Below are 25665 nucleotides of genomic sequence, written 5' to 3' on the forward strand. Positions count from 1 at the left end.
AGTGTAGAGTTCGTAGTGTTAAATATATTCATGTTGTTATGCAACCACCCCCCAGAACCTTTTCATCTTGTAAAACTGAAACTCTATACCCATCAAACAACAGTTCTTCATTTCCTCCTCCCTACAGCCCTTGGCAACCACCTTCTACTTTCTGTTTCTATGAGTTTGACTATTCTACACACCCCATATAAGTGGAATCCTATAGCATTTGTTTTTTGTACTTGGCTTATTTCACTTAGTATAATATCCTCGAAGTTCATCTGTATGGGTAGCATGTGTCAGTTTCCTGCCTTTTTAAGACTGAGTAATATTCCATTATATGTATCATACCACATTTTTTTTCTCCATTCCTTTGTCAAGGGCATTTGGGTGCTTTCCACCCTTTGGCGGTTGTGACTAATGCTGCTGGTTTCTTAACTTTTGCTTCTAGTTGGTTTTGCTTCTTTGTACTTCAAATGAGCTTCCTTCCTTTCCACACAACTGTTGCTTGTCTGTGATATTTACATCAGTGGCTGAGGTAGACATCATTCTGGCTGGCTTTTGCAGTCATTATTTCTCAGAGTACCTGCGGTAACCTGGCTGTCCTGTTCTGTGTAATGCCCAGCACTGTAGGTGGCGATTTGTCTACACCCTTGAGTTCAGAGGAAGACCGGGTGAGGGGACCCTGGTTTTCTTTTATTCTTTGTGTAGCTACTGGGGAAAAGGACATTATATGAGACAAAAGAAACATTGTAGTACCATCTTTAGAGAGACATTTCATCATGATGAAATGAAGAAAAAATGATAGTGAGTTAGTTGATATTTCAAACATCAATGTCTGCAGGAATGAAGTCACCATCTGACTTTCAGAAATGCCAATGGAATGATTTAGCTTAGTAACTAGCGGAGACCCTTTTAAATTTTAATTACGGAGTTTAACTTATTAGCTATTAGGATTCACTAATATAGAGAAGATTAATGGTATGTATAATGATAATAATAATAATAGGTTTCTAACACTATTTTCTAAAAGTAAGTATTTTTAAATAAACAGAACTGAAGAGCCAACCTGGACATGCATATTTGGAAACATTGAAAACACTGAAAGATATACTAAATGATTCAGAAAGTAAGGCCCAGACATCTTTGAATGTCTTGAATGATCTTACAAAGGTGGAGAAAACCCTGCAGGAGAAAAAGGTAATATATATTGCAGGTCTTAGAAGTCTGGAGTCCTTTTTAATACCACATATCACTTATTTTGAAGTATTTTCAGCTACCTAAAAAAATATTGGCTATTTGTGGTCAAAATTGATCAAAAACTCCTTATAATTTGAATGTTAGTTACTATAATGTAGGACGTCAGTTGAAAGAAACTTACTAAATATGACTAATAAAATAAAAGCATATTTTGTCCTTCTATTACAATTAGTCTAGAATTCTCAACGTGTTCATAATCTGCTAAAATGTCTTGAATAAAATGAATATTACTTGAATTGATGTGTTCTTTTTTCTGTGTTGAATAAAAGTGCTTCTCTGGTCATTCAGGATATGTGACTGTGCGTTATTTCATCAGATAAAACAGATCAGCCATTGAGCACTGCACACTGGATCCTCACTGAGTGTATTGTTATACTGGATTTTAGTGTGGAGAATATATTATTTCTGGCCCACGCACAACTCATGAAGGGAAAGCTTTAACGTTCTTTGGTTATGCTTATTTTTCTTTCATGATTTTTACACAATTCTTTTTTAGTTGAACACCTCTTAAAAAGTGACCTTAGTCTGTGTTATAGCCCGTATTATTACATGTGTACAAATTATTGTGTGTATTTTTAATCTTTAAAAATTTTTTCCAGGCTCTTGATGAAATCCTTGAGAATCAAAAACCTACATTATATAAACTTGCAGAAGAAACAAAGGCTTTGGAGAAAAATGTTTCTCCAGATGTAAAAACAATGTATAAGCAAGAATTTGATGATGTTCAGGGAAAGTGGAACAAACTAAAGGTCAAGGTTTCCAAAGATCTTCATTTGCTTGAAGAAATTACTCCCAAACTTGGAGCTTTTGAGGTAAATCCAGAGGCCATTAGGACTTTATCAGAGAGTAAAATGGTAATTTATCATGTAAGACTCTAGTATGTATTATTTGGATATTTTGCATTTTTTTCTAGTCCCACATTTATTATGTATATAAGTTGGGATTTCTGACTTGCTCTTACTGTGCTGGAGAACACATTTGTTTTTGTTTTTTTGTTTTTTGTTTTTTGTGGGGTTTTTTTTGCTTTGCAAGAGAGCTTCTTGGTAGAGGTGAACTGGATCTTAAAGAAAGAGAAAATTGCTTAAAACTGGTCAAAGTAATGTTTCAGGGATGAGGAGCTGGCATGATATTCAGACCAGTGATTAGGTTGCAGGGGAACTTGGTTAGAGTGGTAAAATTGCCCACCTTGTACCAGACAGATGAGTGCTTGAAGCCGGTTTTTGAAGACTTCTTGAGACAAATCTGAGCTAGGCTGTCAATAAACGGTGTCATATTGGGAAAGCAGGTCAGTTGAGGGACATGAAAATTCAGAAGTAGAATTCTTTCCTACATCTGAAAATGTTGACAGATGAAGCAGTGATGAAGTTCCAGAGGAAGGGGCAAATGTTAGGACCTAAGGAGAAAGTGGTAAAAGTCAATGTCAGGTAAAACAGGATTTTAACGTTTCATCTGGGAGGAAGATGGAGAAGTGGTCTCCAGAAAATCACCTGGTTTTCTGTTAGAAAAGGTCTGGATGAAGAATAAGTCCATCACACTCTGTTCTCCGTCCTGATATCTCCTTACTTTGATCTGTCGTGTTTTGTTTTGTTTTCCCACTCTTGTATCTCAAGATAGACTTAGGGTATAGTGCCTGGCACAGAGGAGGCACTCAGTAAGTATGTTTCAATGAATGAAATGAAATTAGTAATAGATTTAAATTTGGGTATATATTAATATATAATATAATATATTGTATATATATACATATATTTGGATTTAGTTTCCAAGAGAGTATATAAATGAGATGATTTACATATATATAAAATATATGTGTCATATGGATGTGAGACTTTGTGTGAAGCATGTGATAAAGTGAAAAGATTGAAAATTAAGACAAAATTTATGAAAGTGATGTTTTAAAAATCAAAATCAGGGAATATGTGGTAGAAGAGAGGCTGGTGGACTCTACAGATCAGTGTGAAGGTGCCAGAAAGATGAGACAAGAGTGGTGACCCCTGAACTGCCCCAGTGGGCAGTTCCAATGAGTGACCAGGAGAATAAAGATAGTGAGGTTTCTCTCTCTCTCTCTCTCTCTCTCTCTCTCTCTCTGTCTCTCTCTCTGTGTGTGTGTGTGCGTGTGTGTGTGTGTGTGTGTGTGTGTGTGTGTGTGTGTGTGTGTGTGTTGGTAGTGGAAGGAATTTTTTTTCTAAGTGTAAACTTCAGTTTTATACCAAGGCTGAGCTCTCCTTAGAATAAAGCATTAATTTTGGGGCGTGGGGGTGGCTCAGTCGGTTAAGTATCCAACTTCAGCTCAGGTCATGATCTCAAAGTGCGTGGGTGTGAGCCCCCCCCCCCCCCCCCGTCAGGCTCTGTGCTGACAGTCCAGAGCCTGGAGCCTGCCTCAGATTCTGTTTGTCCTCTCTCCGCCCCTCCCCGACTTGCACTCTGTCTCACCCTGTCTCTCAAAAATAAATAAATGTAAAAATAAAATAAAAAAAGAATAAAGCATTAATTTTGAAGAGGAGTGTGTTATGTGTAGCTTAGTATTTTTGAATCATTTTACTTTGTGAGTGGATCCACTTCCCCTTACCTGCCTTCAGTTACAATTCTCACAACTTTAAAAAAACAGAATTACCCTTACTCATGATTGTAAAATTTTGGTTATGGCTCAGGCATTGCATTATCAGTGGGGACCAACTGAAGTGATTTTGTACCCTGCCCCCCTCCCCCCAGGACATTTGTTAATGTTTGGAGATTTTTCTGGTTGTCACAACTTTAGGGGGAGGGGGTGTGCTCTTGGCTCCTAGTGTGCAGAGGCCAAGGTTACAGCTAACGCACAAGAATTCCCTCACGAAGAAAGAATTTTCTGGCCCTAAATGTCAATAGTGTGAAGGCTGAGCAATGCTGGATTAGAGATTTCTCATCTTTTCTAAAGAGCATTGCTTTGCTTTCAAGTTTAAATCTGAGATGCAGTTAGGGAAATTAACAGGTTAATTTTCTTTGGACTTGCAAAAGTGTATTTTAGGGTTACCTAAATGTGTGCCAATATTTTAATACGGAGTTTAAAGAAAAGAAATTGTCTTCCAAAACGCAGAAGAGAGTCCTGTGGTTATAGTAATCCAGCTTTAGGCTTTCCTGCACTGTTGTTACTCATGTAGCCAGTCCAGGCACTGGCATCTGGAATGTGTGCCAAATTTACTTACGTAACGAATAACCCAGATATTTAGACTTTTTAGTTGTTTTCACAGTAGCAGATTTGTAAAGTCCAGCTATTCTTTATTTTTTGTGTTTAACTACAAGATTGTTGACAGTGTTTATATTCCCTAATTGTGCAACCTCTTTATTGAAATATATGTGTGTGTGTGTGTGTGTGTGTGCGTGCGTGCGCGTGTGTGTGTATTTTAATTTTTTTTAATGTTTATTTTTGAGAGAGAGAGAGCACGCGCGCACGCAGGGCAGAGAGAGAGAGAAGGACACAGAATCCGAAGCAAGATCCAGGCTCTGAGCTGTCAACACAGAGCCCGATGTGGGGCTCAAACTCACAAGCTGTGAGATCACAACCCATGCCGAGTCGGCCGCCCAACCAACTGAGACCCACCTAGGCACCTCATATTTTTTAATTCTAAAGAAAAGTTTTACTCCTTTATTTGCTTTGTTTTGCAGCATTTCTTTGTTACTTAATTACTTATGGTTCATTTAGGACAACTTAATTTTTCATCCAGAGCTAGTTACAGTAAATATTCATTTGCAGGTTAGCATTTTTCCCCCTTTTCAATGACCCGATGTACACTTTTTGGCCATTTAAATTTTTGTCTTTAAGGCATGAGGCACAGTAGGCTTTTGATTCATTGTTATTTTACGATGGTGTTTCTTAGGAAAAAAGTGGTTGGCTTGTTTATTTTTAAAATGGATTTTTAATTATATAAGTAATGCATAGAGACTGTTCATTGTGAAGAAATTGAATAATAGAGAAGTATTTAGAGTGAACATTTAGAGTCTCCCCCTGCCCCCATACCATTTCCTTTCCTGAAGGCAGTTAATATTAACAATGGGTCCCATGGAAAGACATTACATGCTCATAGATTGGAAGAGCAAAGTTAAAATGTCTATACTAGCCACAGCAGCCTACATATTTTGTGCAGTCCCTATCAAAATACTAACAGCAGTTTTCACAGAACTAGAACAAACAATTCTAACATTTGTATGGAATCACAAAAGACCCTGAATAGCCAAAGCAATCTTAAAAAAGAAAAAGCTGGAGGCATCATAATTCTGGACTCCAAATTATATTACAAAACTGTAGTAATCAAAACAGTATGGTACTGGCACAAAAATAGACACAGATCAGTGACACAGAATAGAAAACCCAGAAATAAACCCTCAGTTATATGGTCAATTCATCTTCGACAAAGCAGGAAAGAATATCCAATGGGAAAAGGACAGTCTCTTCAACAAATGGTGTTGGGAAAACTGGACCACCACATGCAAAAGAAAGAAACTGGACCATTTTCTTATACCTTACACAAAAATAAGTTCAAAATGGATTGAAGACCTAAATGTGAGACTTGAAACCATAAAAAAACCTAGAAGAGAACATAGGCAGTAGTAATCTCTTTGACATTGGCCATAGCAACTTATTTCTAGATATATCTCCAGGGAAACAAAAGCAAAAATAAACTATTGGGGCTACATCAAAATAAAAAGCTTATGCATAGCAAAGGAGATAATCAACAAAACTAAAAGGCAGCCTTCGGAATGGGAGAAGGTATTTGCAAATCACATATCAAATAAAGGGTTAGTATACAAAATACATAAAGAACTTATATAAAAACTCAACACTCCCCAAATCACTAATCCAATTAAGAATGGACAGAAGACATGAATAGACATTTCTCCAAAGAAGACATACAGATGGCCAAAAGACACATGAAAAGATGCTCAATATCACTTACCATCAAGGAAATACAAATCAAAACTACAATGAGATAATCACCTCACACCTGTCAGAATGGCTAAACTCAAGAACACAAGAAATAACAGGTGTTGGTGAGGATGTGGAGAAAAAGGAACTCTCATGCACTGTTGGTGGGAATGCAAACTGGTGCAGCCACTGTGGAAAACAGGATAGAGGTTCCTCAGAAAGTTAAAAGTAGAACTACTCTGTGATCCAGCAATGGCATTAATGGGTATTTACCCAAGGAATAAAAAAACACTAATTCAAAGGGATACATGTACTCTTTTGTTTATAGGAGCATTATTTATAATAGCCAGGATATGGAAGCATTAACTGATGAATGGGTAAAGAAGCTAAGTACATACATACCGTGGAATATTACTCAGCCATAAAAAGAATGAAATATTGACATTTGCCATGACATGGATGGATCTAGAGAGTATAATGCTAAGTAAAATAAGACAGAGAAAGACAAACATGTTATTTCACTCATATGTGGAATTTAAGAAACAAAACAAACATGCAAAGGGAAAAAGATACAAACCAAGAAACAGATTCTTAATTATGGAGAACAAACTGATGGTTACCAGAGGGGAGGGGGCTGGGGGCTGGGTGAAATAGATGATGGGGATTAAGGAGGGCGCTTGTGATGAGCATGGGGTGATGTATGGAATTGTTGAATCACTGTTAAAAAAAAGGGTTCTTGCTAGAGGCTAACATATTCCAAGTAAAAAGGGAAAGCTTATGAATGTTATTAATTTAAATCATTTTTTTCACCCTAATAGAAACAAATGATGTTGGAGCTCCATGAGGGACATTTAAGTAGTACACAGATGCATGAACTTGGAGTATGAATCCCCTACTGAAAATAATGATGATGCCTTTTATTGGCACAGCACATTTAAACTTTGAACCCATTCTACAGTACTTGCAAAAGTGTCGTTATTTGTGTGCAAATTTTAGTTTTCTGTTACTTGTTGACAAATAGTGTCTTTTTTCATCTGCCTACGTTTCCTTTGTCTGCATGGCTGGTTTCTCTGGACAGGTAGAGGTTTGGCCTGTGTATTCTTATTCAGTGTCATGTTCATGTAAGTTCTTAAATCTTTTTTTTTTTTTAATCTATTCCATGCCAAAGTAATGACCTCAGTTCCTGTACTTAAGAATTAGAATTAATTGGTGCTTTTAAAACCCACTTCTTCCAGGCAGCTAGACATTTAAAAATATATGAAAAAGTTTTTTCATTATTGATTTTACTTGATTTTCTTATGAGTTATGAGAATTAAATATAAAATCCTAAGAGGCTGTTTATGTATCTCTTATCGCCAGTAATGATGTCTTTGGATTCAGGGGCTTCAGGTATTTTGTATTGTTTCTTTTTCCCTATTTAAATTCTTTTGTGGTGCGGTATCCCTGCAAAATCGTGCAACTGTCCCCAAGGCCCACACAAAACATGTCTTACGTTTACCACTGCTCCTCCCTTTCAGACACTCCTGTAGCCTCTTCCTGCTTTGTGCAGACTCTCAGTCCCTTGCCCTGACAATCCCATTGCCCTTTAAATCTGACTCCAGCTTCTAGTCGTGCCCTCTCGAATCCATCTTCTACAGTGGTGTCAGAGTTCCACTTCTGGAAAGTATGTGGTTGTCTTTGCCCTGGTAATAGAGAGTCCACTCATAAACATCCTAGCTTCTGCCCCTTCCTTGTTCTGAAGCCCCTCCTGCACTGTGCCCCCTGTCCCCACCCCCTCCTTCCAGAGCTGAGTGGGGTGAGGAAAAAAACAGTGTAGTGGATCACAAAGACCCCACATTGGATAATTGCCTTTCTCCGGAAATGTCACTTGCCTGCTAGGAATTCACATCTTCCTCTTCTGAGCTCATCCTTTAAGAATAAGCTTGTTCCACAAGCAGTCTTTCGTCTCGCTCACCACCATACCCCCCAGCTGATTATTCCCTCCTCTGTGATTCTACTACGCCTCGTTCATGCCTTCACAGTCCCTCATTTCAGGCCAGTTTTTTTTTTTTTTTTTATTAAGGCTTGACTGTGTGTCTGTCCTCCCCCCGCTGAGGACTGAGCTCTTTGACTACAGGAACCCTGTGTGGCAAGCAACAAGCAAGTGGGTGTGAATAATTGGTTTGTAGGTGCCTGCAGGCATCTTACCAGTCACATTTCTCTACGAAGTTGGGTCTCTAAAATCTAAATGCCCGCTTTCATAAATGACGGGACCTTGTATAGTCACACCCCTTCCTTCAGTTGCTGAGCACTCAGAGGACACACTGGCCCGCTGTGCTCTGGCCCAGCCTGTGGAAGGGGATGCGCCGGAGCTCTGAGACATGCAGAACCAGACTTTGAAATTACTCTGGAAGGCACTTCAGAGTAAAAACGCACTGGTAAATACCTTGTAAGAGTAACCTGCCACATGGCCGATCTCACTTTTTTCGGGTAACATATACCTGATACAGTGATTTCATAAGGTCTTTTCCCCCCTCACTTTGAATGCATTTTACTTTACTAAAGGGAATATTGGTGCATTCTAAACCTTACATTTAAGAACTCTTGTTAGTTTCAGATGATAAATGCTGTAGCAGTGTCATTGTTGGTCTTCCCTGCTAAACGAAAGAGCACTTTTTAACGAGTGTTTTTGAGGTTCATGAATATTATAAAACCAAACAAAACAGAAGCCTCATTACCTCAAGTTACTGTTTTAATTCTGGTTTCACACTTCTTCTCGCCTGTGTCTTGGGCTAGAAATTGCTTAAAAAGCTGTGGACATTCCAACAGATGGGGAAGGAGTGAGATAAAATGCCAAGAATGTAGCTGTCAACAAAATCCTGGGAGGTAGTTGTGTACTTTGGAGTCTTATTGTCTGAAATCCAGAGTTACCAAGCTTCAGATTTGCTCCGTCCTAGCTCAGGGGCCAGGCTGGGAGATGGGGTGCTTCGTTGGTTAAAGGAGTTGTTTTTATGACCTTGCACTCCTTCTCTGTGACCCACCGACAGGTGTTATCCATCTCAGATGCGTACAAATAATGCCTTTGAGCAGAGATGGTCAGTGTAGACATTTTGGCCCTTCCAAACTCGAATATTTGATCCTTTGGTTTTCAAAACTACCATATTATTCATTTTCTATTTGTTTCAGAATTTTGTGAGTGTAAATAAGGATGTAGTTTGGGACTTACAGTTTATTTATTTTGTGTCTATGAAATAATGACAGTGAATTTAGAAGTTTACTAGTATTTAAAAATGTTTTCTATTGCTTCAAAAGAGGTGAGGTCACCCGAAGAAGTGAGGACATTAGAAATTACCCAATGTGAACACATATATAATATTCAGAATATATATCATATATAACATATATGTGTGTATTCTGTAAGTGAATGGAGATGGATAAAAAAATTAAATACTCATTACATTAGAAACTCAGAAGTGCATAAGTTGAGTGATTTTTTTTTAATGGGGAGAGAAATAATTTTCATGTAAGCTCGTGCACTTTCTTTGGAATTTTTCTTGTATGATTGATTTAAAGATGAGCAGACTCTGGGTGCTTTTTCAAAGCGCAGGAAACACCTGCCACAGGTAGACTGAGACAATAATTTCTTTCCGGGGGAAAGGGGAGGCATTGGAGGGCGGAGCAGAGCTCCCCATCTCCCACACCTATCTGCACGCAAGTGCTAGCTAGAATTGCTCTTACTAACCCATTAATGCCCCCACAGGGTGGGGGGTTCTGCGAGAGGCTGCTGCTGCCAGGCCTTTCTAAAGTTCGGGCCTTCCCTCATTTACTGGGTTTCCTTCTGCTGAGCTGAATTCAGGAGATCTAGTAGCTCTTTCAAGCAGTTACTTTTAAGAACAAGGATTAATGTTGGCATTAGTTAAAAATATTAAGCTGAGTCATGCCAGCATGCACTCTCTCTGAACTTGGAAGTGGTAACTCTTCATGGCTTAATTTTGGTAATAAAGCACTTGGTTTTGTAGATCTTAGTAATAATAGCTAGGCTTTATTGCATGCCTGCTCTGTACCAGGCCCTGTCCAAACACTGTCTCTGTTTCTCTAGAGGCAAGGTAGTTGTTATTATTCGTATTTTAGAGATGAGCTGCTGAGGCTCAAAGAAAAGAAGTGAGTTTCTCAAGACCTTGTGGCTGGTAAGGGGCCGACCTTGGTATTTTCACTTTCATCTTCTTATCATGGGTCACACACTGCTTCTCTTAGAATTCGGTGTGGCCAGGATTACGTGAAGGGTTTTTAGTAGGGAAAACAGATTTTCAAATTCCTGTCTGTTCCTTTGTTACTGTTGGGATGATCAATTGGTCTTCATGGCTTGTCTGTTTCTGTTTCGTTCCTCTTTTTTCTCATGTTAAAGTGTGTGAGAGACAAGGAACAAGTGTGTGTGAATTGTGTGTCCTCCCCGTGGGTCTGTGTGTCTCTGGGAGAGGGAGGAAGGAAGGGGGTTGATGCCACTTCTCACAAGCGCAGGACTGAGGCTGCTTGCTTCAGTCAAGGCTGGTTGTGATGAAAACCTCCATGGAGTGGAACGCTTCCACGTAAATTTAAAAAATCCTTGGCCCAGAAGACTGTCAGTTTTTTATTTTTATTAATTTCTTAATGTTTATTTCTTTTTGAGAGAGAGCGAGTGGGGGAGGGGCAGAGAGAGAGGGAGACACAGAATCCGAAGCAGGTTCCAGGCTCCCAGCTGTCAGCACAGGGGCTGACGCGGGGCTCGAACCCATGAACCGCAAGATCATGACCTGAGCCAAAGTCAGACGCTCAATCGACTGAGCCACCCAGGCGCCCCTATCAGTTTTTTGAATTCGAAACTGGAGTTACTGAGTTGCCCAGTTATACAGCAGTAATGCTGCTTTGAATTCTTAAGTTTAGAATGGCGAGTAACAGTGCAAGAAGTGGCAACAAATTAAATGGACAGTTAAAAGAAAGGCTTTTATGAACTCTGTATATGTATTTGTAGCTTCTCTCTTTTTTCACTTTTATCTTTTTTAGATATTTGTAAAAAGTTTATTTTGAGAGAGAGAAAGAGAGCGCGAGTGGGGGTAGGGGCAGAGAAAGAGGTCAGAGAGAGAGAACCCCAAGCAGGCTCCATGTGCTCAGCGCAGAGCCCAACGTGGGGCCCAAACCCACAAACTGTGAGATCGTGACCTGAACTGTAACCAAGAGTCAGAGGCTCAACTGATTGAGCCACCTAGGCGCCCCTGCACTTTTATCGTTTTGCATCCTGCCTCCCCCTGCCCAGGGCATGTCTTACCAAGTAGTCCTGTATGGTAAGATCTTAAGGTGTGGAGCAAATGCAGAAGAGAGAGGTAATTGATCAAAATAATATGGAAGAGCAAGAGTGCATGAGCCTGTGAGAACAGGCTAGTGACAGGCTGAAGAACAGAGGGAAAGCATGCTTGAGGAAGTGCACAGCATAACTGAAAGAGTTTACAAAGAAGCCGTACTTGGAAGCATGTGTGGGGTGCAGAGTGTCAGTAGAGGGGGAGGCTGAAAGGCCTAAACAACAAGTGCTTTCTGCTCCCTGTCTTCATCGGAGGAGGGCCCTGCAAATTGGAAAGGTGACCATTCTTGAGGGGGCATTAACGCCTAGATCAGGAGTTAGATGGGAAAACTACCCAGATCCTTCAGATGCCTAAATCAACATCCCGAGTAATGTGGGGATTTTACTCATGGTCTCAAGGCCACATTGTGCATCTTGTGAGAAAGTACCAGAAGAATGGAGATGATGCATGTCTTACTTAAGGGGGGACGTTGTTTTCTAGAAGGCAAAGACCTGAAGTAAGCTTGGTGTCCGTTCCTGGCAGAGCTGCGGATAAACGGCAAACCAGAGATCTTCCACGTGCTTAGGAAGGAATGTGGTGGTCACCAGGAGTCATCATGGACACCACCAAAAACGCTTGCCCAGACTGATTTCCTTTAATTACTGCTTTCCTTTATTTATTTTTTGGAGGAGGGATGCTAGATTATCAGATATACAGATTCATAATCTTACATTTCATGTATGCTCATTTGGTTCAAATAATGGCTCACAAACTCATTTTTGGCAAGTATTGACTTCATCGCTAAAATACCTGAGAAATCTCTTCCAAACCTGTAAGAAGGAGGTGGCAAGCTAGTTAGATGCTAGTGTTACATAGATTCCCATATTTTGAAAACTAACCCAAAACTTTGTTGAATAATGAATGACATGGGTCTTCGTGAGGAAATGCTCAGGTAGGCACTATTACTGGCCTTATTTTTCGCCAGAAAAAAACCCAAAACCCAACAACAAAAAATTCCCAAAGAAAAAGGACACCCCTACTGTCAGATTTGCTGACAAGAGACAGGGGGAATAGCTGACAGCAAAGTGGAGAGACTAAAACTTCAAATCATTTTGTTGGCTTTTTATGATTACATTGTTAGCTATAATTGTTAGCATAACTAGGCAAAATTTAATATTTGTAAATATCAGTCTTGAATTTATTACAGCAGTCATTTAAGCAATCGATATGAGATAGGGGAAATGTAATTTAGAGGTAGTTATGGGAATTTTGGAGTTTTAGCTAACCATAAATAATAATTGTGACTAATATATCTATAAACAAACAAATAAAAAAAAGAAAAAAAACCCCACAACCTATAATAAGAAAAGTAAAACTGAAACAACTTTAGGTGGCATTTTATCAGTGGAATAGCCATACGTGAAACAGCAGGTTCTATCCTGACCATTCACTCCAGCATTATAAGGGGAAGGGTAGTTGGTTCTGTGTGGCATGTTGCAAGGACATTAAAAAATTGATTTAGTGTCCTGAGCATGTTGATGAGTGTGGTGAGTGCCATAGCTGGATCTCATGTTCTAGAGACATCATTGAAGGAATTTGGAATGCTTAGCACCAGTAGGAGACTAAGGGAAGACACACTGGCTGCCTTTAAATCGGAAGGTCATCTTTGAACAGGAATATAAATGTATCTCCATCCTTAGGGCTGAACGAGGAGCAAAGAATTGACAGGACATAAGGGAACAAGTTCAGCTCCACATCAGGAAAGCTAACAAGTGAGCCTGGCCAGTGACAGAATGAGAGGCCATGGGAAGAAATGATCATAACTTTGCTCTCGTACTGGAGACCACACTGCACCTACCTGATTGCATTAATGGCCCAGTTCCAATGTTACCGCCTCTGTTTCTCCCTGCAGCATGTACTCTTTCTCACTTGTTTCTGATCCGCAGTACCATACACTGTAGGGATCTCAGTGGGTGCCTAGGAAATATTGGGTGAAAGCCATGCAGCTGACCTGTGGACTCTCTTGGGTTCCTAAGTCACACAGTGCCCAGCATAGAACTAGAGCCATCGATTGTGTTCCCTCCACCATGCTATTGATTTCTTCCTGCTTTGAGTAGCTAGCTTTCAGAGAAAAGTTGTTCTAAATCATAGGAGAACAAAAGATTTTTTAGCTCATTACACCTAGAAAAGCATTTTTCCTGTATTTTGAATTTATAATCATTGATATTACTCATGTTTAAGCAAAGTAGCTTGGTTCACTAGAGAGTGTTTTGAAATCTTTAGAATGATCACCAAACTGTCATCTCTTGAGGATTCTAGTCAATCATGAAGATCATTATTTTCAAATTTGGAAGATTTAAAGAAAGAAATGCAATAAATGAAAATGATGCTATCAAAGTTTTGAAAAGTTGCCTTTCTTCCAGTAGCGATAGGTCTTGAGATGCAGCGGGTTGAATGTCACTGAGTAATATCCCCCTTTGTTATTGTGTTTCATTTAGGCTGATTTGAAAGTCATTGAGAAGTGGATGGATGGTGTGAAAGACTTCTTAATGAAAGAGCAGGCTGTCCAAGGAGATGCTGAAGGGCTACAACGTGAGCTTGACCAGTGCTCTGTGAGTTTTGCTGATTTAGGGACTCTGCTGTAATAAATAACATTTTCTTCTTTGTTATTTGCTGTTATTAAAATTGCAAAAATATGACATGACAACAAACCTAGATAAAATATCTTTCATCATAGACCTTTTTTTTTTTTAACTTTACAGTTATTAAAGGAATGACTGGTTATTTATATGTCCATGTTTTGGCTAGGGTTATCGAATTCTGCATAGAGAGAATGAGAGCAATTTTAATTCATTAGGAGCTGCTATTTTATGTTCTGATGACAATTTTAGTGTCATAATTACCAATTTTATATTGCTCTTATTGTGCCACCTGGTGAGGCTTAAAGAAAAACATATTTAACATGTGAAATTTACCAGTAATACTGCATGAAGTTTGTATTTGGTGAAATCATTAGGCTTCTCTGAATTAATTGAGAGGACCATTCCCTGCCGAGAGTCAAATATTTCCAATCTAATTTGGCAGCTGGCTATATGAAGTGCACAGGTGAAATGAATTTCTCAAGGCGCAGTATTGCTTAAGTAGTTAAAAGTCCTGACTCTCAAGTAATCTGTTTTTATAGTATTTTCAGCGATGCAAGCAGACAAGTTATAGTTATGGCATCCACTTATATAGCAATGAACTCAACACTGGCTTGTTTTGTGTGTTCAGGCCTTTGTTAATGAAATAGAAACAATTGAATCATCTTTGAAAGACATGAAGGAAATAGAGGCCGACCTTCGAAGCTATCCAGTTGCTGGAATCAAAACTTGGATACAGACAAAACTAGTTGACTGTCAAACCCAAGTGGAGAAATTCAGCAAGGAGGTAAGTTTTTCAACCTTGCTATCTGTGTTTAAGAGCCAGATAGCTTTTCTTCAGTGACTGAATTCATTTTATAGCCCATCCAGTTTGAGAAACAGTGGTCTAGAATAACTATAGCGTGGTGGCAGGTTGGGGCAAAAAGTGGATTTTTCTTTTCATTAGGGGAGTGTACTAATTTTCTAGTTTGGCTGCTTGGTGGGAATGAGCTTGGGTGTTCAACAAAGACCTAGAAAGGCAGAGTAGCTGGAACAGAATGAAGACAGGAATTAGCGGGTGGGTAAGATTTGAGGTCAGAATGCAGGTGGCATGAATAGTATATGGCCTTTGAAGCAAAATTTTAAACTTTTATTTCAGGTATGATTTCACACAGAAAGCAGAGGGTCTTAAGCAGGGAAGTGATATTACCACGTGGATAATTTACTCTGGGAAAGCAAGAGTGAAAACAGATATTTAAGAGGTTATTGTTGTCTTGGCCCCTCAGACTAGAGAGATTGTGGTGGATGTCATGAGGAATGTTAGGTTTGGACTGTATTTTGAGAACAGAGATAAGAGTCTAGTAATGGATTAGATGTGTGATCTCGAAAAGGGAGTAGTCGGGAACAGCCGAGGGTCTGTGCAAAGCTTCCACTTTGTATGGATTGTGCTGCTCTTGGCTGAAATGGTGGAGACTCGAGGAGAAGAAGCTTTTGTGAGGGCAGGTGAAACAATGATTTCCATTCTGGCAGGGTTAAGTGTGAGACTGAGACACGTAGATGGGGCTTCTTCAGCTCTTTCTGCTGGAAAGAGGAAAGAGCAAGGCCAAGGGTGCCGAGAAGGAAGGGTGAGCCAGAGGAGAAATGCCAAGAGCCTGTGAGGTCCTGGGGCCAGGTGGAGAAAGCTTTCCGTGCTGCCCAGTACTGAGGATTTTTGAGCCCAAGGAGCACTGAAAGTCAGGCTTTTGATCTAACAAGATGGAGGCTTTAAATGACCTTGAGAAAAGTGGATCCAGTGGCATGGCAGGCCAGAAAGTCACATTGGGGAATGTTGAGCAGAGAATGGGAAGTGAGCGATTGGGTCAAGTAGTAGCAACTTGGAGGAATTTTGCTATTTTTCTATTCGAGGGAGCAGAGAAATGAGGTGGGAGAGGGGACCTGGGGATCCAAGGAGGTATTTTTGTAATTTTAATTTTTATTATTTGTTTATTTAAAGTTTATTTATCAAGAGAGAGAAAGAGAGAGTGAGAGAGAGAGCAGGGTAGTGGCAGAGAGAGGGAGAGAGAGAATACCAGGAAGGTTCTGCACTGTCTGCGCAGGGCTTGATTCCATGAACCGTGAGATCATGACCTGAGCCAAAGTCAAGAGTTGGATGCTTAACCGACTGAGCCATGCAGGTGCCCCTATAATTTCTAGAAATAAGGGATGTTATAGGATATTTGCATGCCCAAAAAGAAGGACCTTGCTTGGAGAAAATAATTTCTGGAGTGAAGTCTGTCATGTGAGAAGGCCAAGAGCCCCTCTACCAGTGAAAGAATTGCTGTTGGATAGTTTCTCCATGGAAATGGAAGGAAGGCAACTCTGGGTACCGTAGGAGATCGATGTAGTTTTACGATTGCTTCTGCTTTGCTAGTGAGGTTACACAAAGCTGAAGTGGGTGCAGAACGGGGGAAGTGGGAGGAGAAGGTGTGAATGCAGAAATGTTCCAGACAACCCTGTAGATGGTACCTATCTCTTCACGTGATATTTTTTGGTTAATGCTTATGTAGGAAAGACTTATATTTGCATCCTTGAATGTTTTGTTTTCATTGTTTTCCCCCAAATTCCTTACTCTGAATATGTCCAAACTTCAAGGAAGGTTTAGATAGTGGTAGAGGGAGCAGCCATGGGCCCATTCCTTAATTTGCCGGTTGTTAACCTTCTCCCACATTTGCTTTCTCTCTCTCCCTTACTCTCTTCACACATAACGCACAAACAGGTTTTTTTCCCCCTAAAAATGGACTTTTGACAGGAATTTGAAACTATTGTGACACTTCCTCCCTGAATACTTTAGCATGAATACTAAATACTAAATACTTCATTCGTGAATAAAGACAATCTTCTACAAAACCACAAAACCATTGCCACACTTAAGAAAGTAATTCCATACTGTCATCTCTTCTGGCCAGGTTCAAATTTCTCAAAGTGTGCTATAATCTGATGGTTCGTGCTTGCATTTATTGAGATTTTGGGGGCAAGTAAATAAGGAAAATGGTTTGAGAGTGCCAGCAAGGAGGAAAGAAAGCAACAGCTAGATACGCACATACATACGTATAGACATAGGTATTTAAACCTGTGCATCTATCTACATACATACATATGTGCATACAGATAGGACAACAAAGAAATAATTATGAATTACTGTTGATTCATTGTGCGAGAGTAAATGTGTGGGGAATTTTTAAGTGTCCTCAGCACGGAGGCAACCATGTGTTGTGTGAGTAATTATCTAAAGCAGTTCCAGAGTATTGTGTTTCATTGAGTAGTATAAAGGTGTAGATGTTTGGGGCAAATATAATGTGGCCAAATTTTTATTTTGCTAAGAAAGAATGGACATATGAAATCAACCAACAAATAAAAGCAGTCTGTCTCATCTGTTATGTCCATGATGCCATGAAACGAGGAACATTTTAATGCTAAAAGATAGTAAATAACCTCAGGATAATCAATTATAGTTGTGAGCTTTTTCTTTCTTTTTTTTTTTTTTTAAGTTTATTCCAGTGTCTTTCTTTTTTTCATTTCTCTCTGGATCTGTGAGAACTATATAATTGTCCAGTGTCTGCAAACTACTAGTAAGGAGAATTTTCTGAAAGTGGAACCCAAGGAATCTGTATTTCTATGTATTTTTAAAAATAGCCGTCCCGTGTAAAGTGCTAATCACCAAGACTTCGGAACCAGGGCTGTGTGTATGGCTGGCAGTAAGCTCCTCAAGTGCCATGCGGGGCAATGAAATCAAAGCTCCTGTTTGGCCCCACTTATTTATTTAAAAAATTCTTTTGAGTTTGTTTATTTTTGAGAGCATGAGAGAGCGTGAGCTGGGGAGGGGCAGAGAGAGAGAGAGACAGACAGACAGACAGAGACAGAGACACAGAATCCAAAGCAGGCTCCAGGCTCTGAGCTGTCAGCACAGAGCCCAATGTGGGGCTTGAACCCCTGAACTGTGAGGTCATGACCTGAGCCAAAGTCAGATGCGTAACCGACTGAGACACCCAGGCGCCCGTTTGGCCCCTTTCTATTTTTATGGCTCTGATCCTGCTTGGAGAGTGGGAACAGGAAAGCCTCTAAGGATTTTGCCTTTCTCTCATGAGAGCCATCCTGTTTCTAAACTGGCTTTTGTTCACTATCAGCTTTGCAGCTGAGCAAGCCTGGCAAGGTGACTCTGAGGTTTGATTTGAGTCAGAGGAATATCGAATAATGAAGTGAACGCTGGGTGATCTCTGTGAGATGGTACCTTCTCCCACTGTGGACGTCAGTTTGTGGTTGGAGGGAGGACCTCTCAACATATTTTTATATGAAATATTTGGTTATCTGAAATATATAAGTTATTGAATGAGATACAGATCATACCTGTTTTTCTAATGTAACGTTTTCTGTGTCTTTGTGCAATATACAAGTATAGTAGATTATCAAAACCAAAATTTTGTGCAGCAGTGTTTTATAGGAGAAAACCAATTCTTTGGTTGCTTCCAGGTTTTTTTTTTTTCCATAATAAACAATGCTACAGTAAATTTCCTTAAAATATATGCTTTTATTGTTGCAGGTTAGATTCCTTCATTTGAGATTACTCTGTCAAAAGTTATACATTTTTAAAATTATAATAGATATTTCCAGGTTAGATTAATATCCAACATGTGGTGTAGAGTTATAATTATTATAATTATTGTTATAATTATTGTTTTCATTGTTGCTTATATTCTACAACATCAGCACAAAATGTATAAAGGATTTTATCTGAATGTGAAAACAAGGCTCTTTGTGGAAAGTTATCACTGTGTCCTTAGATATTGGAAACTAGAACTTGACATTTAATGTTTCAGCATTTGTTTATTTGGGTGAATGGCTTTTCCTTTCCAGATTGCTATTCAAAAAACTAGGTTGTCTGAAAGTCAGGAAAAAGCAGTGAACCTGAAGAAAGACTTGGCAGAGATGCAGGAATGGATGGCCCAGGCAGAAGAAGAATACCTGGAGAGGGATTTTGAGTACAAGTCACCAGAAGAGCTGGGGAGTGCAGTGGAAGAAATGAAGGTGAGTCTAGGCTGGTCAGTGCCCGTGTAAATAGGCTTCATAGCTCCCCTTCTCCCTTACATACGAATGAATAAATGAATGAATGAATGAGTCTATCTATCTATCTATCTATCTATCTATCTATCTATCTATCTATCATCTGTAAAACATGATATGTACATATAATCTTTCATAGTTGGATTTCAATTTGAAAAAAAAAAAAAGGAAGGATAACTACTATGACTCTAGTAGGGAAAGGAAGGCCACACTCCACTTGTTCACTTTCGCCCATGGGTTGAGTCCACGAAGGCCCCTGAGACAGTCTCTTCCATTAGAACTTCAGGGAGCCACAGAGGATGACTCAAAAATTTAGTATTATCAGCTATGTTCACAGTGTTGTGCAATATCAGTGCTATCTCTTTCCAAAAGTTTTAAGGGAGAATCATTTTTTTTTTGTTAGGAACAAGAGTGACTTCCCAAATTGGTTGTGATTTATCTTCATTTCATCAAATGTATTCTTTCGGTTAGTACATGGGAAACACATGAATATCAAAATTTTGTTAGAGCAGGTAAGAGTAGCAGTAGGAGCATTGTTGAGGGATTTAATATCAGTTTGGTCCACAGGATATATTTCCTACAAACTTAGATTCCTGTGTCATTAGTCTTGAACACTTTCTTTCTTCTTCTTTTTTTTGTATAGTAAAAGAACTGGGCATCATTCCCAAATTTCTAACATTGCTTCAAGTGTCCTTCAGTGATCACGCCAAAGGAGATAGAGTCTTAAAGGCTATTTTTAAAAAAAATAAGAGTAAGCCACACATTGACTGTTTTATGCCAAATTTAACTTGCCTAAAAGTATAACTAAAGCAAAAATCTCTGTGCAGATATTTTAAAAAAGGATTATATTTCATGAGTGCATTATTGAATATGAATCAAAGTAAATACAATAAGGGACTTGACTGTTCTTGTATGTGGTTATTTTCACTGAAGCATCTTTTTTAGTGTACTTTTTTGGGAAAGCTTTTTAAATATTCAGCATATAAGATATTTTAAAGGTAGCCTACCAGGTTAAGAAGGGTCTTATTTATTTTCTTTACATTATTGGCATTGCAGTTCTGTGGTATTTCAAAGTCACTAGGGATGAAAGCTTAGAGAAATAAGTTTTTAACCCTTGATTGGGCAACGTTCCATCTATTTTTATTCTAACGACTGTTAGAATTTTAAAACCACTACATGTAATTAATTACTTTACTTGCAACTGAGGAAAATTTAAAACCATTTAGTAGTAAAGAAAGTCAAAAGGGGAAGTGAAAGGCATTTTAGGTTGATTTTCCTAAATGTGAGACTTCATCGCCAGCCTAGAGGGAGAGTCAGGAAAGAAGCTATTTCTAGATTAGATCCTCCTAGTATAACTTCTATCACTCTTGAAATGCTGTTAATTGTCAGAAGCATAGATAAACCTCTGTTCCAGGAGAAAAGAAATATGTTTAAATTATTTTTAAATGATACCTCTACTATGATGCACCTTAGTTTTTGTGAAAATTTATTTATCTCACTCAGTTTACTATGCTCAGACTTCCAGTGTTAAAATGAACTCACTTAGATTCTTATCATGGGCCCAGACTTTGAAAATACCTCCTGTTGGCAAACATAATTAGGCGTGACTTAGGTGTGTTAACATTGCTTTTTCTTTTTATTTTCATTTTTATTTTTTGTAAATCTTACAGTTAGCCTTATTTCAAAAGCACTCTCTGGAATGATTACCTAAATAATGTTCCAGTTAGGTCGTTAGAATCATGTCGGCATTTTAATTTTGGTTTAGTTGTGTTTGAAAAAGAAAAGAAATTGGTGACTGAGAAAGGGACACAGTTTCAAGTTCATCCTTTCTTGGAACAGAGGGCAAAAGAGGATGTGTTGCAGAAGGAGGTGAGAGTGAAGATCCTCAAGGACAATATCAAGTTACTAGCTGCAAAGGTGCCCTCTGGTGGCCAGGAACTGACATCTGAGCTTAAAGTTGTGCTGGAGAATTACCAACTTCTGTGTAACAGAATTCGAGGAAAGTGCCACACGCTAGAGGTATGTTAATCAGTGATGTTTTTGAGATCAAACTCTGTAATTTACTGACCATTTCCATATCTTGGAAAAAACTAAAAAGCTCTATTTTTCTTTTCCAATATGGGATCATAAAGGAAAGTCATTCCTGGATAACAGTTAATAAAAAGGAAACTGGGATTAAAAAAAAGAAATAGGAAACCACGATCTGCCTTCAGTTAGTAGAAGGTTCTTGGGAAAGTTATTTCATATATTTAGACTTTCGTTTTTTTATATGTGACATCAAGGTTTTCATATTTCAGATGATCTGTAGGGTCTGTTCCAATTTCTAACATTCTAGAACAGTGTACTGTGAGCCTTTCTTTTGTTTTGTTTGGCCTGGTCAGTACACAGAGATGAATTGAGGGTTTTTTTTTTTTTTTAATTTCATTTCAACTGGGTGTCTGAAGTTAGAGAGTCACCTGACAGAAAGAAGAACTTGAATGTGCTGGTATTTTGCTGGACTGTTTTATCCCTCTTGCCATTGGTTGAAGATGATTCTATTAATTTTTTTTTTAAATAAAATTAAGGTTTGGGGCGCCTGAGTGGCGCAGTCGGTTAAGCGTCCGACTTCAGCCGGGTCACGATCTCGCGGTCCGTGAGTTTGAGCCCCGCGTCAGGCTCTGGGCTGATGGCTCGGAGCCTGGAGCCTGTTTCCGATTCTGTGTCTCCCTCTCTCTGCCCCTCCCCCGTTCATGCTCTGTCTCTCTCTGTCCCAAAAATAAATTAAAAAAAACGTTGAAAAAAAAATTTAAATAAAATTAAGGTTTTGCTTGCTTGTTTTTATATCAGTGTGACTTTTCTTGCATTTTACTGAAAAGATGTAAGCGTTTTGATTTATAAAAATTAAATTTAACTTAAGCCTAAAACAAATGATTGTATTGTAGTAAATCCTAAAATGGTAAACAATCACAGCTGTGATATTTAAACTAAATTCACTCACTTCTTGCTTTTTCTGAATCCGTTTTGTGCTACGATAAATATGTATAATTCAGGATGGTTAATAAGAAAACTTCAAGTCAAATAAAACCTCACTCTGTAATATTAATACACGAGAGTAGAGAGTGTGGGGGTTAGGAGCACTGACCCCCCAACCTCACACAGTTGAATATCTATATATACTTTTGACTCCCCCAAAACTTAACTACTAATAGCCTGCTGTTGACCAGAATTCTTACTGATAACATCAGTGATTAGCACATGTTTTGTATGTTATATATATCATATACTGTATTCTTACAATAAAGTAAGCTAGAGAAGAGAAAATGTTATTAAGAAAATCACAAGAGAAAATACATTTATAGTACTGTGCTGTAAGAAATCCATGTATAAATTGATTCATGCGGTTCAAACCTGTGTTGTTTAAAGGTCAACTGTATTATCTAACATAAAATACCTGAGGTCACTCAATTGAGAATTTAAAATTTAAAATTCTGTAAACATAATATGTAATGTTATGTATGCCCAATCTTGAGTCCTAGTGGATGATCTTGGACTTGAATTTTACCGTAGTTTTGTCCATGTTTTTGCTTTCCTGTTTATTTATAGGCAAAATAACAACTCATAATATATTTAAATAATGAGTGAAGTCCCCAAGTTATCCTAAGCTAACAAAAGACCACCAGGTATTCTGTGTCATTTCTTCACATTGTGTTTATGACCCAGAGGTGACAATTTGAGAATGAGGAATAAAATACGTATGTTGAGAATTTGGAATTGCTTTGAGAATTACTTTGGGATTAGTTTGAGAGAATTATTTTGAGAGAAGAGAAGGAAAAATGCCAGGAAAAATGATAAGAGAGAAAAGATGAGGCCTTGGTATCTTTAAAGGGGAAGATGAAAAGATGGAAATAAAGCTTAAAAATTGAAATGCTCTAAAAATGATGTCCGAGATGACTAAGGGGTCTGGGCAGAAATAGCCCAGAATCCGAAGTTTGGATAAGAATGCTTTTCTTTGGCAGAGTCCAACATTATTACCTTGATTATTTTTAGATTCCTTAACATATTTTTTAAATCATGAGATATTTCAAACTTCTAGAAAAGTACGGGTAATACTTTTAATACCTATTTACATATCCTTCAGATATTAATGTTAACATTTTACCCTATCTTTCCAGATCTTGTTTTTATTTTTTTTTTTAATTTTTTTTTCAACGTTTATTTATTTTTGGGACAGAGAGAGACAGAGCATGAACGGGGGAGGGGCAGAGAGAGAGGGAGACACAGAATCAGAAACAGGCTCCAGGCTCTGAGCCATCAGCCCTGAGCCTGACGCAGGGCTCGAACTCACGGACCGCGAGATCGTGACCTGGCTGAAGTCGGATGCTTAACCGACTGCGCCACCCAGGCGCCCCAAGATCTTGTTTTTAAAATAAAGCAAACTAGCGTTCAGACTATATTTTCTTCTTTCTATCCCATCTCATGTCTCTCAATCCCTGTCTTTAAGTAATCGTCATCCCGGAGTTAGTGTATATTCTTCTCATCCATGTGTTTGTATGTTTAATATATACACTTATGTTATCACTTGCTCTGTAACACACCTCACTGATATATAGAGCTTTATAAAAAAAACCATTTATTCAGAAAAAAATTTTTGTTGATGTTTTTAATGTTTAATTCGTTTTGAGAGAGAGAGACAGAGTGAGGTGGGGGAAAGGGAGAGAGAGGGAGACACAGAATCCGAAGCAGGCTCCAGGCTGTCAGCACAGAGCCCAACGCAGGGCTCGAACTCATGGGTCATGAGATCATGACCTGAGCCAAAGTCGGACACTCAACCAACTGAGCCACCCAGGTGCCCCCCAAAATAACCATTTATTATTTTATTATTTATGATGCTGTAGGCTGATTTGGCCCAACTGAATGGCCCTTCTGCTCCGTGTGGTATAGGGAGAGCTCACTCGGATAGCTGTGTTCAACTGGGAGCTCCGCTGGGGCATTCACGATGGCCTCTCCTCCTGCAGGTCTTTCTCCACATGGCCTGTTTTATGGCTTCTGGGCACTGGGCAGCTGGTTTTTAAGAGGGAGAGAGCAGAAGCTGCTAGTCCCCTGAGAGGCTACGTCTGCAGTTTGGTATAGCATCACCTGTGGAACATTCTTTTGTTCTAAGCAGGTTGCAAGGCCAACCCACATCCTAGGGGAGGAGAAAACAATGTCACCACTTAATGGGAGTAGCAGCAAAAAATGTGTGGTTATCATTAGTCTGCCATGGTTATCATTAGTCTATCATTAGTCTCTGGCCATACATTAGTTACATTCTTCGCTAATGCAAAATGCACTTAGACTCTCAGGGACTCCCAAAGTCTTATCCAGTACAGCACAAGCTCAGAATCCACTGTCTTGTGATCCACATCAGGTCCACATGCAGATGTGGCTCCTTGGAGCAGTTTCTTAAGGTGCAGGTGTGTGGGAGCAGTGCCTCTGGATCTGGTGACCTAGGCACGAAAAAGACAAGTTATCTGCTTCCCATATACCCAACATACAATGGCAAGGATGGGTTCAGAAAAATCTCAGTGGACACTTCCATTCAAAAAAGTTGGGGGAATAGAGGGTAAATAACTGTCACTGGTAACAGTGACTCAAAATTTAATAACAGTGATTCTGGAATCCAGCCAGGCACATGTGTGTAGCCCGTGCCCCACTTCAGGGGCAGGAGCTGTTGCTTGAATAGGGCCCAGTGGCTTCTTGGGAGTGCCTCTCTGGGAGCCATCTTTTTTCCCCCCATAAGAAATAGGGTTCTTTTTAAAAAACTTTTTAAATGTTTATTTATTTGAGAGAGAGAGCAAGCAAGCAGGGGAGGGGCAGAGAGAGAGACACAGAATCCAAAGTAGGCTCCAGACTCTGAGCTGTCAGCACAGAGCCCTATGCAGGGCTCGAACCCATGAACCGTGAGATCATGACTTGAGCCCAAGTCGGATGCTTAACTGACTGAGCCACCCAGAAATAAGTGCCCCAGAAATAGGGTTCTGCTGGCAGTGAAGTAGATCTCAGTCTGCTTTCTGTCTGTAAAAATTAGAGGACTAGATACCTCTTTTCCCTTTTATAGTCTTAGCCAGGGGTTGGTAATTACAGCCTCGGGATTAAATCTGGTTTGTGGCCTTTTTCTGTATGGCTTGTGAACTAAAAATGGTTTATATATTTTTAAAAGGGTGGTTCAAAAACCAAAACAAAACACATACAATAAACAAAAAAGAGTCTGTGACAGAGACTGAATGTGGCCTGTGAAACCTAAAATATTTACTGTCTGGCTTTTTATAGAAAAACTTACTGTCCCCTGACTTGGTAAACATACCCCCTGGGGAGTACACGCTGGAATGTGCTTTCTCTTAGTGGGTCTGAAAGAGAACTCAGTCCCTGCGGAACTCTTTCTCCTAAATTTATCGATTAAATAGGCTCTTCCTATATGAAGGGGCACTTCCTCTCATAATTTTGCTTCTAGAAAATGGAGTGTAAGTTTATCCCCCTGCCCCCCAAATTCCCCATAGGAATG

The 25665-nt window shown here is 39.2% G+C and overlaps 1 protein-coding gene across 5 annotated transcripts in view; it reads left to right on the forward strand.

Annotated features, from left to right (window-relative positions):
* Positions 1 to 25665, forward strand: part of UTRN (utrophin) — a 491097-nt gene that overhangs the window by 136637 nt on the left and 328795 nt on the right. For all 5 annotated transcript variants that reach the window (XM_045058165.1, XM_045058163.1, XM_045058164.1 and 2 more), the window contains exons 21-26: positions 1034 to 1179; positions 1839 to 2051; positions 13929 to 14042; positions 14701 to 14856; positions 18939 to 19109; positions 20985 to 21164. In XM_045058165.1, the coding sequence (XP_044914100.1) occupies positions 1034 to 1179; positions 1839 to 2051; positions 13929 to 14042; positions 14701 to 14856; positions 18939 to 19109; positions 20985 to 21164 (980 nt within the window). The remainder of the gene's footprint in view (positions 1 to 1033; positions 1180 to 1838; positions 2052 to 13928; positions 14043 to 14700; positions 14857 to 18938; positions 19110 to 20984; positions 21165 to 25665) is intronic.

This window comes from Felis catus, chromosome B2 (genome assembly GCF_018350175.1).
Source record: "Felis catus isolate Fca126 chromosome B2, F.catus_Fca126_mat1.0, whole genome shotgun sequence".
NCBI classification, from domain to species: domain Eukaryota; kingdom Metazoa; phylum Chordata; class Mammalia; order Carnivora; family Felidae; genus Felis; species Felis catus.